Here is a 15,500-nt window from a genome sequence, read left to right on the forward strand (position 1 = left end):
TTTTCCCTCCTCTTCCACTCAACAGTAGACCAATGTGGTTGCTAACAAGGTTGCATGCCTCCTCATATGTTCCCTTTGAGTTTCAGTCTTAGAGAGGGGTTTGACCTGAAGGGACTTGATTGCTTGCCTTGATGGCTTCCTTGTGTCCTTCTTCTCTTGATGCTGTCTGTATCCTTCAATATTCTTTCAAGTTATTCTCACGGTGCCTCAGTGATGTAACTCAAGGTTTGGTTTTGGCTTTGTTTTTTTCTCTTCCTTTCCAATCTGTTCAGCTGTTTCTCTTAGTGAGAACCAGTCTTGGGCTGGCCAGACCCACTTTGGAAGACACCTCTGTTGCAAGCTCTTCCTGTTGACTGCTTCCCCTTCAATTCTGTTCCGTGTGATCTGTGCTGTGCAGATCTCTCTGTATGTGTAGCAGAAACTTCCCTGGGAGTGTCTACCTGTCCAGGTCTCCCCTCTCCCAGAGTTGTTGTTGTTGTTTTAAGGTACCATTGAGTCGGTACTGACTCATAGATGGATAGACAGAGCAAAAGAAAAAGATGAAAAAGGAATAAGAAAAGGAATGCTTGACCCTTTATCCCTGCAGATATATCCGTTTTCTGTGATGGTCATACTCTCCTAAGCCTGTTTCCACTCACTCCTATTCAGAATGGCTGCAGTGAGATGCATTGGCCACCCCAAATTAGAAGCCACATCCTTTCTTGTTTATGCTACAGGTCTTACTCCAGTAAGCACTTGATGCCCACTTATTTATCTCTTTATCACATCCAAAGTTCTGGGACTATTCTCTGAATCTGTTTTGTCTGATTTTTCCATGATTTTACTGAAGGGGGTCTGCACAGATTTTTCTGCCTTGTCTTCCATCAAGCCCTGCCTCCTCTGTTTTACTCTTTTTAAAGTAAATTTAATGTTGGCATCCTGGCATGGTGCTGTGGGATAAGCACTGGACTGTTAACCAAAAGGTTGGTGGTTCAAACCCATTGGCCATTCCATGGAAACTCTAAGCCATTATAAGCCAGAATGGGCTTGATGGCACTTGGCAACTACAGTGTTAACCAGGAAGAATCTGTTAGTAAGAAAGTGTAAATAAACAAATAAATTATGCGAAGACCTTCTTTTTGTAAATATATTTCAGATCTTAGGAGTTAAGTTCTTAGAGTCTCTTGTTTAAATTTTTATTTTCAAGTATCTCATGGAACTACAGGGCAGGAAAATACTTTTTACAGAATTTTGCTTTGAAGCGACTGGGTAACATGTAGAATTTGGAATGAGATGCAATTAAATCCTGATTTGTCCATTAGAAACCACTTTATTCACTTTGGGCAAATTATTTAACCTTTTTGAGCTTGAATTTCATCAGCACTATAATGAACATAATAATGTCTCTCTCTTTCATTATAGCTAACATTTATTTAAGTACTCATACTATTTTAGGCAAGGAGCTCTGGTAGCTTAATAGCTATGAGTCAGGCTGCTAACCTCAAGGTCAGGAGTTCAAAATTACCAGCAGTTCCTTGGGAGAATGATCCTTCTGCTCCCGTAAATATTTACAGCCTTGGAAACCCTGTATAGGGTTGCTATGAGTTGGAACCTACTCCATGGCATACCACCACCATCTCCATCACTGTTTTAGGCACTTGTTGTTGTTATTAAGTGCTGTCAAGTTGGTTCTGACCCATAGCCAATCTTGTGGTCCGAAGCATTATCCTACATTTAAAAAATCTGTACTCTATTTGTATGTGAAAGTTGTTTAAAATATTTAAACTCCCTTTATCGTTTTCTTTAATTTAGTTAAAAGAAAGCTTGGAACAGTCAATAGGCCAACTGCGGAGTCAACGTTTATTGAGAAACTCAGGAGGAAGAAGTGTTTCTGTTACAAGTCTGAGTGCAAGTGACCTGGATGGTGGCCCTGCAACAGGTAAAGTCTCCAATCTTTTGAAAACTGTTTTATAAAATATTTTTGAAGTCCATGAAGTACAGTTAATCTTTTGAAATGCAAGTCATACCTAAAATTGTACAGAGTGTGTGTTTGAAGATGCAGTTGTCAGGGATATGAAGGGTTTTATAGAACTCACTTTGAAATATGCTAAGTGACTTTGTTATTGGAGTCTATTTATTGTGCTTTTCTCACACTCCACCGATATAAAGCTTCACCTGCCTACACTTAAATATAGTAGTTGGCTACCCAAGAAAACAACCATACAAATAAAGTTCACTATGTGGCATGCTTTCTAGGTATGGAGTCTTAGAGTCATAGTTTTCAAATATTTAGTTATGAACTATACTATGTCACTTTTTAAGGACAGATAAATATTAGCCTTGGCTAGATTAAGTGACAGGACTTAATTTTTAGTTCATCTATGCTTTCCTACTGCACTATGATTCATATGTGGTTAGAAAAGACTTAATTCTTGAGTGAAGAAAGATGATTTATAGTGAACATTAATACCTTACATTATAAATATTGCTGTTGATTATTATAATGATTAAAACTTGGACCAAGTCACCATATATGTGTATTTATTGTTGTTGTTAAGTGCCACAAGTTGGTATATCTGTATCTATATATCTATGTTTGCTGTTGTTAAGTGCTGTCGACTCATAGCGACCCTGTGTAGGGTTTCCAAGGAGCAGTGAGAGAGGTTGATCCACTGACATTACAGTTCAAACCAACCTTGTGGTTCAGCATATTACCCCACAGTGCCACATCAGGACTCCATATATATATGTATATATATTTGAATGGGTGGTTGGTTGGTTGGGTGGTTGGTTAGATGGTTTAGTGGTTGGATGGTTGGTTGTGTGTTTTTTATTGATTTTTAGTTATACCATTCAGATTTTAGTAAAATTAATTACTTATCTGAAAATTTTTGTTTTGCTAATGTTACATTACATCTTGTTGTAGTTGATAAGTGCCATTGATTCAGTTCTGCCTCATAGTAACCCTGTATAGGATTTCCAGGGAATGACTGGTGGGGTTGAGCCTGTGCCTTTTATATTGCCAGCCCAGTGCTTAGCCTATGGCATTACCCCAAGATTCCAAGTTACATATAAGGGAGGTCTAAGACAGCACTAAACAACAACAGCAAGAGTTAGTTTAGTTCACATTTTCTTATGAGGGAGCATGATCATAATGCCTCTTTGTAGAGTACAGCAAATTGAAACTATTGATGTGTTCTATTTATAAGTAAGATGCTCTGGTGGTGCAGTGGTTAAGGCACTCAACTACTAACTGAAAGGTTGGTGGTTTGAATCAATCATCCAACCAAATGGGGTAAAGATGTGACAGTCTGCTCTGTAAAGATTGCAGGTTTGGAAACCCGGTAGGGCACTTCTACTATTTCATATAGGATCACTATGTGTTGGAATCGACTAGATGGCAGCCGTTGGGGTTGGGTTTGAGTTTGGGATTTCAGGAATTTCCAGGTTGTTTCTGCTTTTCATTTTATCTGTTTTAAAGACGACGTTAGTGTCAGTGGTGTTTTATTTTTGGCCGTAGAAGTATACTTGGAAATAAATAGGTTAAGGGCACGTGTCCATATCTAGTGTGCATGCACTATGTAAAATTTTAGATGGTTTCTTCTCATGTAGTTTTCTTGGTAATCCTTTCCTTTTATCCATTTGTATAGAGAGCCACCGTTTTCCGCCTACCTCACCTCTCAAAGACTATGTGGATCCACAAGGTAGTAAACCAATCAAGTCCAGACCAACTGGTGTCCGGTTTGTTGGAGAGACCAATGACGTGGGTCAGGTACTTATGACCATTCTGTAATATGTATGTAAGCATTTCTTACATTTCTATCTAAATGACTAGTGCTTGAATATTATGGCTATATTTTGGCCAAGAGTTTGAGTATCAGTAGCTTTTTATTGATTTTTTTTTCTTTTTAATCAAGTAAATGATTTAATTTTGAATGTACTTTGTTGTTTTGTTAAGTACAGTTGAGTTGCTTCTGACTCATAGTGACCTTGTATAGGGTTTCCAAGGCTGTACCTCTTTGCAGGAGCAGAAAGCTTCATTATTTTTCCATAGAGTAGCTAGTGGGCTGTAACCACCAACCTTAAGATTCTCAGTTTAGTGCTTATTGTACAGAGCTACTGTACTATCCGTGCTTCTCTTGAACATATGTTTATTTCCAGTGTTGTTGTTGTTGTTGTTTGTTGTTAAGTGCCGTCGAGTCGGTTCCGACCCATAGCGACCCTGTACAGAGGATTATATTTTGTAGAACAATTGAAAGTGACCTTAGTTTGGTTTCCTTGCTTAGGTGACTAACTCGTTTGCAACTCCTGCTAACTCAGCTACTTTTTATTTTGCTAAGTTTTGCTTAGTAAGAAAAGTTAGTCCTCGTGTAATTGATCTAACAATTTTTCCAGTATTGGTGTTTTTCTGATTGTTGAATCATTGACAGAGCCACTTTCTAGTAAGTTAGAACTTTCATACTTCGCTCCGTATTCACTAAAGATTTCTGAAGTGTTAGTTCTATGAACGTGTTTATTATTCTGTGTCTTTAAACTTATCCAAACAGCTGAAATTTTTCTTTTTCTTGCTCTGAGTCACTACATTAGTTAGAAAAGTGCTATGGGAGTTTCAGGCTTTGACTTCCTTGCTTTAGAAGTACTAGGATTAGGAGCTCAAAATTTGTCTTAGGAAACCCATGTGTACTGGTTGCATGTTATAGTGCATTGCACAGTGCCTTGTGGAAGCTTTCCTCAAATGTATTCTTTTTTGGATAGGTGCCAACTATTCTATGTGGACTATATGATTAAATTTACAGCAGAAAGCAAGTTACTTAAAATTACTTATTAATCTTTCATTGTATTCAATTAATTGTATGCTTCTGTGTCAGAAATAATGCTTGTGCTTGGTAACAGTGATGAGCAGAAGTAGGCATGGCGTTACTTTTTCAGGGAGTTTAGAATTTATAGAAGGAGCTAGATATTAATCAAATATGTATATAAACACACTCAAAATTATGAACTGAGATATGTGGTAAAATAGAAAAAGCATTTTGTTGTTAAGTGCTGTTGAGTTGGTTTCAAGTCATAGCGACCTTGTATTGGGTTTCCAAGGAGCAGCTGGTGGGTTTGAACTGTTAATCTTGTGATTAGCAGTCCAGTACTTATCCTACAGCATCACACCAGGACTCCAGAAAAAGCATTGTGGTTGAGTGCCTTTGAGTTGATTTGGACTCAGTGACCCTGTATAGGGTTTCAGAGGAGCAACTCATAGGTTTGAACCACCAACCTTGTGGTTAAGATGTCCATTGCTTATCTTACAGTGCAATACCAGGATTCCACAGAAAGAGCATAGGACAATGGAATTTTCAGTAAAAGAACCTACCTTAGTCAGGGAATGCTCTGTTGATGAAAGGCTGGTTGAGTTGAGATCCAAGAGTTGTGTATGACTCATTTCAGGTAGAACTTACTGATTGGCAGGAAGGAAGATAGCAATTTAAAGAAGACCCTGTGGCTGAAGAAGTATGAAGGACTGAGATGTTGTAAAGGGATGACATGATTATTTAGAAAAAAAATCACTCTGGTTCTAGTGTATAAAATGGTGTTAATGTGGGCAAACTGATTGGGAGGATTTTCTTTGTTTTGGCAATAAGATGGTGGTTATTTGGATTTGGATGGTGAAGTGGAGTTGGAAAGAAGGAAGTGGATTTAAGACCTATAGTTGATAATACTGAAAGTTCTTGAAGCTTTGTTGGTCATGTGGGGAAGGTTGGAATGAGTGGAAGAGTGAAGTCAAGGATGAGTTTTAGGAGTCTAGTTTGCAAAATTAGACATTTGTAAGACACCTAAGCAGAAGTCCTACTGTTCATTTAGTGTACTACCTCCTCTCCTTTATTGTTAATTTTTCTTCGTAATTCTTTTTTTATATTTTCAGTTGTCCATTATCTCAAGATGACCATTAATTTCACATGACCGTATACTTTCTTTTTGCCCCTCATTTCTAAGTTGTGTTTCCCATATTACATTGTGAGCCACTTGTGTTCCTGCATAGCTGACATTGATTAGTTGTTTAATGGGCATTTATTAAAAAGAATCGATTTTGTTTTTCTTAAAATCTGGAAACTAAAAAAAAAAGATATTGTGTAATACAGTATACCTGTACATATATCTTTGGTTGAAAGAACAAAAATAGAATGAACACCATGTAACTACCAGTCACTACAAGAAATAGAGGCTCATCTCAAAGCCTTTTTTTTTTACACATCTCCTCTCCCTACAGCACATCCATTATCTTGACTTTTATACTAATTATTCTCTTACTTTTTTAAAATACAATTTTTACTACTTATATCTTATTTAGTGGAGTCCTGGTGTGTCACTGTAGAGTAAGCACTGGACTGTTTACTACAAGGTTGGTGATTCAAACCCAACAGCTACTTCTCAGAAACCCTATGAGTTGGAACTGACTCCACGACACTTAACAACAATAACTTGTTTAGTCTCGCCTACCTTTAGATGTTATGTAAATAGAATGATCCTGTAGATCTTTTTTTGTGTGTGTGATTTGCTTTTATTACTCCATGTTATGTTTTTGAGATTCAGCCTTACTAATGTGTGGATAACTTGAATTGTCTCTTTTCACTTCAATATGCTGTTTTGTTTGCAGAATATACTGTAATGTGTTTATCTCCATTTTACTGTTGATGAAGTTTTACTTTGTTTCCAGTGTTCTCTTATGAACACCGTTACTCCAGTCATTCTTATACATGATTCCAGGTGCATGTGGGCAGAAATTTTTTTCTAGAGCAGGATTTAGTAATGCACACTGTGGGCTGGAAGAATAAAGTTTTATTGGAACATAGTCATGTTCATTTTTATGGCTGCTTTTGTGCTACAGCAGTAGAATTGAGTTACAACAGAGTCCACATAGCTATTGAGTGTGAAATATTTGCTATCTGACCATTTACAGAAAATGCTTGCTGTCCCTTCTCTAGCAGAGGAATAGATGCACTAAAGAGGATCAATTAGTTTATGTTATGTATACATTAAAAAAAAAAAATTCCTCGTGAAAAAATATTTCTTGCAGGATATGATAGATGTTTATTGTGTTTTATTTTTCAAATAACAGTCCGTAAAGAATTTGGGCATATTGCAAAGAACAAGAATTATATTTCTCTTCAGTGAATTTTCATGGATAAATTAAACAGAATCCTAAATGGAAAACTGTGTTTTGCCTTTATTTAGATTCATGTTTTACATCAGTCACTACGAGACCTCAGCAGTGAACAAATTCGCCTGGGAGATGATCTCAACAGGGAATTTTCAAGAAGAATCCGGTAAAAAGCAGAATATGTTTTTCAGTGGACCCATTAGCTATGAGAAAAATGAAATCTTTCTGTAACTGACATGCTTACATAGATTAAAAAATATAATAGTATTGTGTTTTTGTATCAATGTTTTAGAATTTATAGACTGATTTGAAACCCTTTGAATTTAGAGGACATCATGACTCAACATTGTTGTTAAGTCCGCTCCAACTCATGGCAACCTTGTATAGGGTTTCCGAGGCTGTAAGTCTCTGGGGAGCACAATGCCTTATCTTTGTCACATGAAACAGCTGGTGGGCTTGAGCCATCAACCTTGTGGTTGCCATCTTGTGCTTATTGTAAAGATCCACAGCACTCCCTCATGTTAGATCAATTTCATATTTCTGAAAACACTTTAGCTTAATACAATGGAACTTTCATATCACTGAGAGATACATTATGAGACTTTAGCTAGTAGCTGTATTTGCAGAGGAGTCCTGATATGGTGCTGTAGGATATGCAGTGGACTGCTAATTGCAAGGTTGACAGTTCAAGCCCACTAACTGCTCCTTTGAAATCCTATACAGGATTGCTATGAGTCAGAACAGACTTGACAGCACTTAACAACCACAACATATTTGGAAATATATGAGTAAAGATAGAACACAAGAAAGAGAATCTGAGCATGTGCATGTATACGTGTGTAACCTACCCTTGGCGTTGCAGAGTTAAGAAGAAAAGCAAAATGTGGAATTTTTCAATGGATATGAGCACTGTAGAATCTAATATTTTAGCTTTTAGTTAGTTAGTTGAAATATATGAACGCCGATGGTTTACATTTTACAGTCCTGACAGCTTTGCCTTCAAGAATTATCATTTTAGTTAATGTCTTCATTTCAATTTTCAGTTCATCATCAGCACTGGCCTTTTAGAGTACCTGTTTTCTAAGAATCAGATTTGTAACCCATCTTAAGATTTACAGTTTATGTATGAGGAGGCTTTAGAATGTGTGTAGAAAAATAAAATATGATAGATTTTTTTTCCATGAACTTTTCAAAGTCCCGTCATATAGTGATAACTAGGGGACAACAAAGTTTAATTGAAATTCATATTATCAAGTTCACATGAAAACTTCCAATGAATTTTTCACATATGAGTTATTCCACATATGAGTTCTATGTTGCTACAACAAAAAACAGTCAAAACTACAAACTTATGAATGCCAACTTTAGTCTGTTTAATTTATTTGTTTTTATAGGAGAAAGGCAGAAATTCTAGTTATAAGAATTAACCCTACTCATCTATGCCAAGAAATTTGCAAGACAGCTACTTGGCCAACTTATTGGGAGAGATTCATATTTGTGCCCATTCCAAAGAGGTGACTCCATGGAATATGGAAATCATTGGACAACATCATTAATATCACTTGCTAGTAAAATTTAGCTAAAGATAGTTTAAAAATGCTACAACAGTGTATTAACAGGGTATTGCCAGAGTTTCAAGCTGGATTCAGATGAAGATGTAGAGCAAGGGATATCATTGCTGATGTCTGATCGATCTTGGCTAAAAGCAGATAGTACCAGAAAGATGTTTACCTGTGCTTTATTGAGTATGCAGAGACTTTCTGTTGTATGGATCATGACAGACTCTGGACAACATTGCGGTAAAAATGGGTATTCTGTAACACATAATTGTGCTCATGAGGAACCTGTACGTAGACCAAAAAGCAGCTGTTAGAACAGAACAAGGGGACACTGGATGGTTTAAAATCAGAAAATGTGTGCATCAGGGTTGTATTCTTTCATCATACTTATTCATTCTGTATGCTGAGCAAATTATATGAAGAAGAACGTGCCATCAGGATTGGTGGAAGACTCATTAACAGTCATATGTAGAAGATACCACCTTGCTTGTTGAAAGTGAAGAAGACTTAAAGCACTTACTGATGAAGATCCAAGACCATGACCTTCAGTATGGTTTGCATCCCAAGGCAAAGAAAACAAAAATCCATTCAACTGGACCAATAAAAAAATCATGATACCTGGAGAAAAAAATTGAAGTTGTCAAAGACTTCATTTTGCTTGATACCACTATCAACACTCATAGAAGCATCAGTCAAATCAAACATTGCATAGCATTAGGCAATTTGCTGTACAAGAACTCTTTAAAGTGTTCAGTTGCAAAGTTGGCTGTGTGAGGACTGAGGTGCACCTGACCCAAGCTATGGTATTTTCAGTAGCTTCATATGCATTTGGAAGTTGGACAATGAATAAGGAAGACTAAAAGAATTGATATATTTGAATTATGATATTGCTGAAGAATATTAAAGGTACCATGGACTGCCAGAAGAACAAAGAAATTTGTGTTGGGAGAAGTACATCTAGCTTAGTAGCTAGGATTGCACTATTTCATCTTTCATATTATTTTGGACTTATTTTCAGGAGGGACCAGTCCTTGGAGAAGGACTTCATGCTTGGTAAAGTGGAGGGTCAGTGAAAAAGTTGAAGACCACCAATGAGATGGATTATTTTCAAATGGCAGCATCATTGAACTCAACCGTAATGATAATTGTGAGGTTGGCACAAGACCAAGCATTGTTTCATTCTGTTGTGCGTAGGATACCTATCTGTCAGAACAGACTCTATGACACTTGACAACAACAACTGTTATTACATTTGCTACTATTATTAGCTAGTATTATTGGGCACTTATTTCATTCCAGATAGGTTTAAGTTTCATTTTTGTAGCAACTCTATGAGATTAGTCATTATGAGTGTTTCTGTTTTATGGCTAAGAAACAGGGCACAGGGAGATGAAATACTTTTCTGTGCTGGAGATCACACAGGGATGTGGTAGGTGAGAATTTTAATGTAGACCATTAGGCAAGCTCCACAGTCTTTGTCTTTACCACTTAATATATATGGGCGCTTAAGATAATTTTCACATGTAATTGATTTGAATCAAACATTTTAATTCTTGAGTTATGAACTATATTGTTAGACAATATTATTGATCATTTACACTGGTTGTTTTTATTGTTAAGTGTCATTTAGTCGGTTTTGACTTACAGCGACCCTGTATAGAGTTTTCAAGGGACTGCTTGTGGGTTTGAACTGACAGTCTTATGGGTAGGATTCTAGTGTTTATCCTACAGTCCCACACCAGGACTACTTTAAACTGGTATAAGTTAGTTAATACTTAGATATTTCTTTGTGGCGCTGTGAGATAAAGCTCTAGACCATAAGGTTGGTTTGAACCACAAAGTTAGCGATTCAAACTCACGAGCTGCTCCTTGGAAACCCTACATAGGGTTGTTATGAGTTGGAACTGATTAGAAGGCAATTAACAACAACAATAACAATTAAAATCAATAGAATGATACTTAACATTAGAAATAGAGTGTGTTCTTCGTTTGGAGTATGTCTAATACCCAGCTTTTATTCCTCTGAAAGGAGGACATAATATAAGCATTGGGACCACTCGTTGCAGCAGATTATTTCCCTGTTTAAGAAGATACAGGGGGAAATGATTTAGTTGATTAGTGAATTTGCAATGGCAAACTGAGACTCTTCTAATCTGTAGGCTGATGGTGTAAGAATGAATTCAATGGCAGTGGATTTGAATGTATCTGAGAGGTGATTGCTTGAACACAGTTATGGCAAGGGATAGAGATTGAGAGGGATGGATTTTATGATATTATTTTTTGTAGATTACGGTGACAGGATTTGGTAATGGATTTCAGTATGTAAGAGCATGGGGAATAAATCAAGGATGACTCCCAAATTTCCAACTTGAGTAATGGGTAGCTAGTAATTCTACTTCCTGAGACATATTTAAGATTTGTTAGGGAAATTGAGTTTGGCCATGGGCATGTTTAGTATGAGTTGTCGTGATACATCCAAATGGAAATGTAAAGCACATAACTAGATGTTTACCCTGGATTCCTAAGGAAGAGTCTCAGAGAGATAAAGTCTAGAATGGTCAGCATATAGAAGTGGTGTCTGGGAATGGGTGAAATTATCTAGAGAAAAATTAGGGAGAGGATCAGGGTCATAACTGAGAGCTAGATGTTCTATAAAAGACTTGGTGGTTTCCTTTGGCAAAGATATCAGATTAGGATCCCCAATGGAAAAGCTGTACTGTGTCCTATTGGGTCACTTACTATGAGATGGAATCACCTAGATGTCTGATCACAGTAACAACAGCATACAAAAGATGGAGTCCTTGGGTGGCATAAATGGTTGATGTGTTCAGCTGCTAAGTAAGGGTTGATGATTGGAGTTCATACAGGGGCACCTCTGAAGAAAGAGCTAATGATCTACTCTGAAAAGTCAGCTACTGAAAACCCTGTGGAGCATTATTCTACTTTGACATACAAAGCAGAACCGACTCAAAGGGAACACGTGTAGTTCAGGTCATATATATGGAGGAGTTGGTCTGAGAGGAGCAGCTAGTGAGATGTGGGAAATTAAGGAAGGCATGGGGCCACAAAAGCTAGAAAAAAAACAGTTAAAGACATTTTCAGATATTTAAAGCTCAGAAAATTGACATGTTAGGATAAACTATTTCTTAGAAAGTTACCTAAAGGACATTTAATTCGAGTACAGTACGATCGTAAGTAGGGAAGAAGAAGTTATAAGTTACAAGAAATAGTAAAACTATCCCAGGAATTTAGTGAAAGTAATTCCCAGAATGACAGTTATTTAGCTGCACCAGTAAGAATTTACTCTAAATTAGAACAGGAAGCAGAAAATTACCTCCAAGAAGTACTTTGTTAATAAGAATGGAGAAGTTTCTTTTTAATAGGTAATTTAGTAAGAAGTGGGAAGAGATATTGATGCTGTGATGAATAAGGCTAAAAGATCATAACAAATATTTAGGAAAAATGTGAATATGATAGAATATAAGCAAATCATCAAATTAACTATGATGGAATTATAGATAGGAGGTATACATATATAAAGGGACTTCAAAAAGTTCATGGAAAAATTTCATTTTCTGTCATTACATTTTTCACAAACTTTTTGAAACCCCTTTGTTTAAGAGGGGCCCTGGTGGTGCAATAGTTAAGCATTTGGTTACTGACCAAAAGGTTGGCAGTTTAAGCCCATCAGTCCGTTGTGGGAGAAAGATACGATAGTTTACCCCCCTGTAAATTATTATAGTCTTGGAGAACCTATGGAGCATGGTGGTGTGGCAGTTCTACTCTGTCCTGTCAACTTGAAGATAGTGGGATAAATATATAAAATTACACAGGATAAGCAGTGGTAGAACTAAAAATAGTAATAAATTTACCCAAAATTACCAAGGTGTGTGAGTAAGCTAAGTTTTTTAAAACAGTCAGTAGAATATGGGAACAGTTAAGAATAACTGAGTTAATATGCAAAAAGAATTAGATGGAAATGGTTGAACATAGTTACCTGTGGAGAGTGTAACGAAAGGTAAGGGAATATGTGAGAGGCAGTCTTTGTGTTTCTTCTTAAGTCTTTTTGTACTAATTGATTGTTTATCAGATAATTTAATGTAAAAAATAATGGGAGATAAGTTAGTGGGTTCAGAATTTGTAGAGCACACTCTGATGTGATTTGACCAAGAATTGCTAGGAAGAGGATATGAAAGCAAGAACTTTAGCTCTTCCTTCTTCATTAAAGATGGAAGCTACTACAACACATTTGTAATTAAAGGTCCAGTATATTAGTGGTTCTTAATGCAAGGAGTTCTGGTAGCGTAGTGGTTACGAGTCAGGCTGCCAACCTTAATATCAGCAGTACATAACTACCAGCGGTTCCACGGGAGAAAGATGAGGTGTTCTGTTCCCATAAAGATTTACAGCCTTGGAAACCCTGTGCGGGGTCACTATGAGTCAGAACCTACTCCACAGTACTTAACAATAACAATGCTAGAGCAGCAGTGACAGCAGTAACACCTAGGAATTTGTAGAAATGGCATTCTTAGGCCCCCATTCAATATTTGTTGTTGTTAGGTGTCCTTGAATCATTTCTGACTCTTAGTAACTTTATGTACAACAGCATGGAAAACAGCCATTTCCTACACCATCATCACAGTGCTTTGCTACATTTGAACTCATTGCTGCTTTCACTGTGTCAATATATCTTGTTGGGGTTTTCCTCTTTTTTTTCTGCTAACTCTCCACTTTTCCAAGCATGATGTCATTCTCCAGCGACTGATTCCTTCAGATAACATGTCCGAAGTATGAGAGACAAAGTTTCACCATTCTGGGTTCTAAGAAGCATTTTGACTGTACTTCTTCCAATACAGATTTGTTTGTTCTTTTGGCAGTCCATAGTACTTATAATATTCTTCTCCAACATTGTAATTCAAATGCATCAGATCTTCTGTGGTCTACTTTATTGTTTGTCCAACTTTCACATGTATATGAGATAATTGAAAACACAATGGCTTGGGTCAGGTGCACCATAGTCCTCAAACTGGTATCTTCACTCTTTAAGACTTTAAACAGGTCCTGTAGGATCAGGGAGGATAAATCAAGGAAGGATGATTTGACCTCTTGACTGCTGCTTTCATGAGTGTTGATGATCCAAGCACAATGAAGTCTATAACAACTTGAATCTTTTTTCCATTTGTCATGATATTATTTATTGGCCCTATTGTGAGAATTTTTGTTTTTTTATTACATTGAGATGCAATCCATACAAAAAGCTGTAGTTTTTTATCTACATCAGTAAGTATTTTAAGTCCCCTTTGCTTTCAGCAAGCAAAGTTGTTCATTTGCATTTTGTTAGCGACTCTTACTCCAATTCTTAAGCCACATTCTTTTTCATTTAATCTAGCTTCACATATCATTTGCTCAGTGTACAGATTGAATAAGTATGGTGAAAGGATACAACCCTGGCACACACATTTCCTGATTTTGAACCACTCAATAGCCCCTTGTTCTGTTTTACCAGATGCTTATTGGTATGTACAGGTTCATAGGTTAATGAGCACAATTAAGTGTTCTGGAATACCCAGTCTTCACAATGTTATTCATAGTTTATCGTGATCTACACGGTCGAAAGCTTTACATAGCCAACATAGCACGAGTAAACATCTCTCTTGGATTCTCTGCTTTCAGCCAAGGTCCATCTGATATCAGCAATAATATCCCTAGTTGCATGTCCTCTTCTTAATCCAGTTTGAAGTTCTAGCATTTCTTTGTTGATGTAATGTTGATGTAACCAGTTGCAATTGGTGTTGGATTATCTTCAGAAAAATTTTACTTGGCATGTGATATTAATGATCTTGTTAGATGATTTCCATATTCTGTTGGGTCCCTCTCTTTGTAATGTCTGTAATATGGATCTCGTCCAATCAGTTGGCCAAGTAGCGGTCTTTCAAATTTCTTGGCATAAATGAGTGAGGACCTCCAGTGCTGTGTCAGTTTGCTGAAAGATTTCAATTTGTGTTTCATCTTTTCCTGGAGTCTTGTTTCATCAGTCTGCTTGGACTTCTTTCTAAATGACAATCAGTTCTTGATCATATAATATGCCCCCTCTTGAAATTGTTGAACATCTATATTTTCTTTTTAATATAGTGACCCTGTGCTTTCTGTCCATCTTCTTTTGATGTGTTCTACGTCATTCAAAATTTGCAAACAGAATCCTTTAGCATTGAAAGCTGAGGGTTGAATTTTTTCTTCAGTTCTTTCAGTGTGAGAAATGCAGATTATGTTCCTACCTTTTCATTTTCTAACCCCAGTTCATTGCACATTTCATTATAATACTTCACTTTGTTATCTTAAGCTGCCCTTTAAAATTTTCTCTTCAACTCTTTTGCCTCTTCATTTCTTTAGCTTCTGTATGATCAAAATCAAGGTTCAGAGTCAGTTCAGACATCCATTTTGGTCTTTTCTTTTATGCCTATCTTTTAAATGATCTTTGACTTTCTTCCTGTATAATTTTCTTGATATCATACCACAGCTCTTCTGGTCCTTGGTCATTAATATCTAATGTATTAAATCTTTTCTTGAGATGGTTTCTAAATTCAGGTGGAATATATTCAAGATCTCACCACTTATCTGTCAGTTTGCCGTACTCTGGTACTTGCGTGTTGCTGTGATTCTGGAAGCTATACCACAGGTATTGTAAATACAAGCAGGGTCACCCACAGTAGACAGATTTCAGCTGAGCTTCCAGATGAAGACAGACTAGGAAGAAGGTGAGAAGAACTATTTCTGAATGTTTAATCACCGAAAACTTTATGAATAAGAATGGAACA

General features: G+C 36.7%; 1 protein-coding gene across 1 annotated transcript in view; it reads left to right on the plus strand.

Annotated features, from left to right (window-relative positions):
• The window catches only part of CEP128 (centrosomal protein 128kDa), a 707,284-nt gene that overhangs the window by 32,944 nt on the left and 658,840 nt on the right, over positions 1–15,500 (plus strand). The window contains exons 3-5 of the mRNA XM_006864786.1: positions 1,792–1,918; positions 3,630–3,751; positions 7,201–7,292. Of these exons, the coding sequence (XP_006864848.1) occupies positions 1,792–1,918; positions 3,630–3,751; positions 7,201–7,292 (341 nt within the window). The remainder of the gene's footprint in view (positions 1–1,791; positions 1,919–3,629; positions 3,752–7,200; positions 7,293–15,500) is intronic.

The sequence above is a fragment of the Chrysochloris asiatica genome, unplaced genomic scaffold, assembly GCF_000296735.1.
Source record: "Chrysochloris asiatica unplaced genomic scaffold, ChrAsi1.0 scaffold00070, whole genome shotgun sequence".
Taxonomy (NCBI): Eukaryota; Metazoa; Chordata; class Mammalia; order Afrosoricida; family Chrysochloridae; genus Chrysochloris; species Chrysochloris asiatica.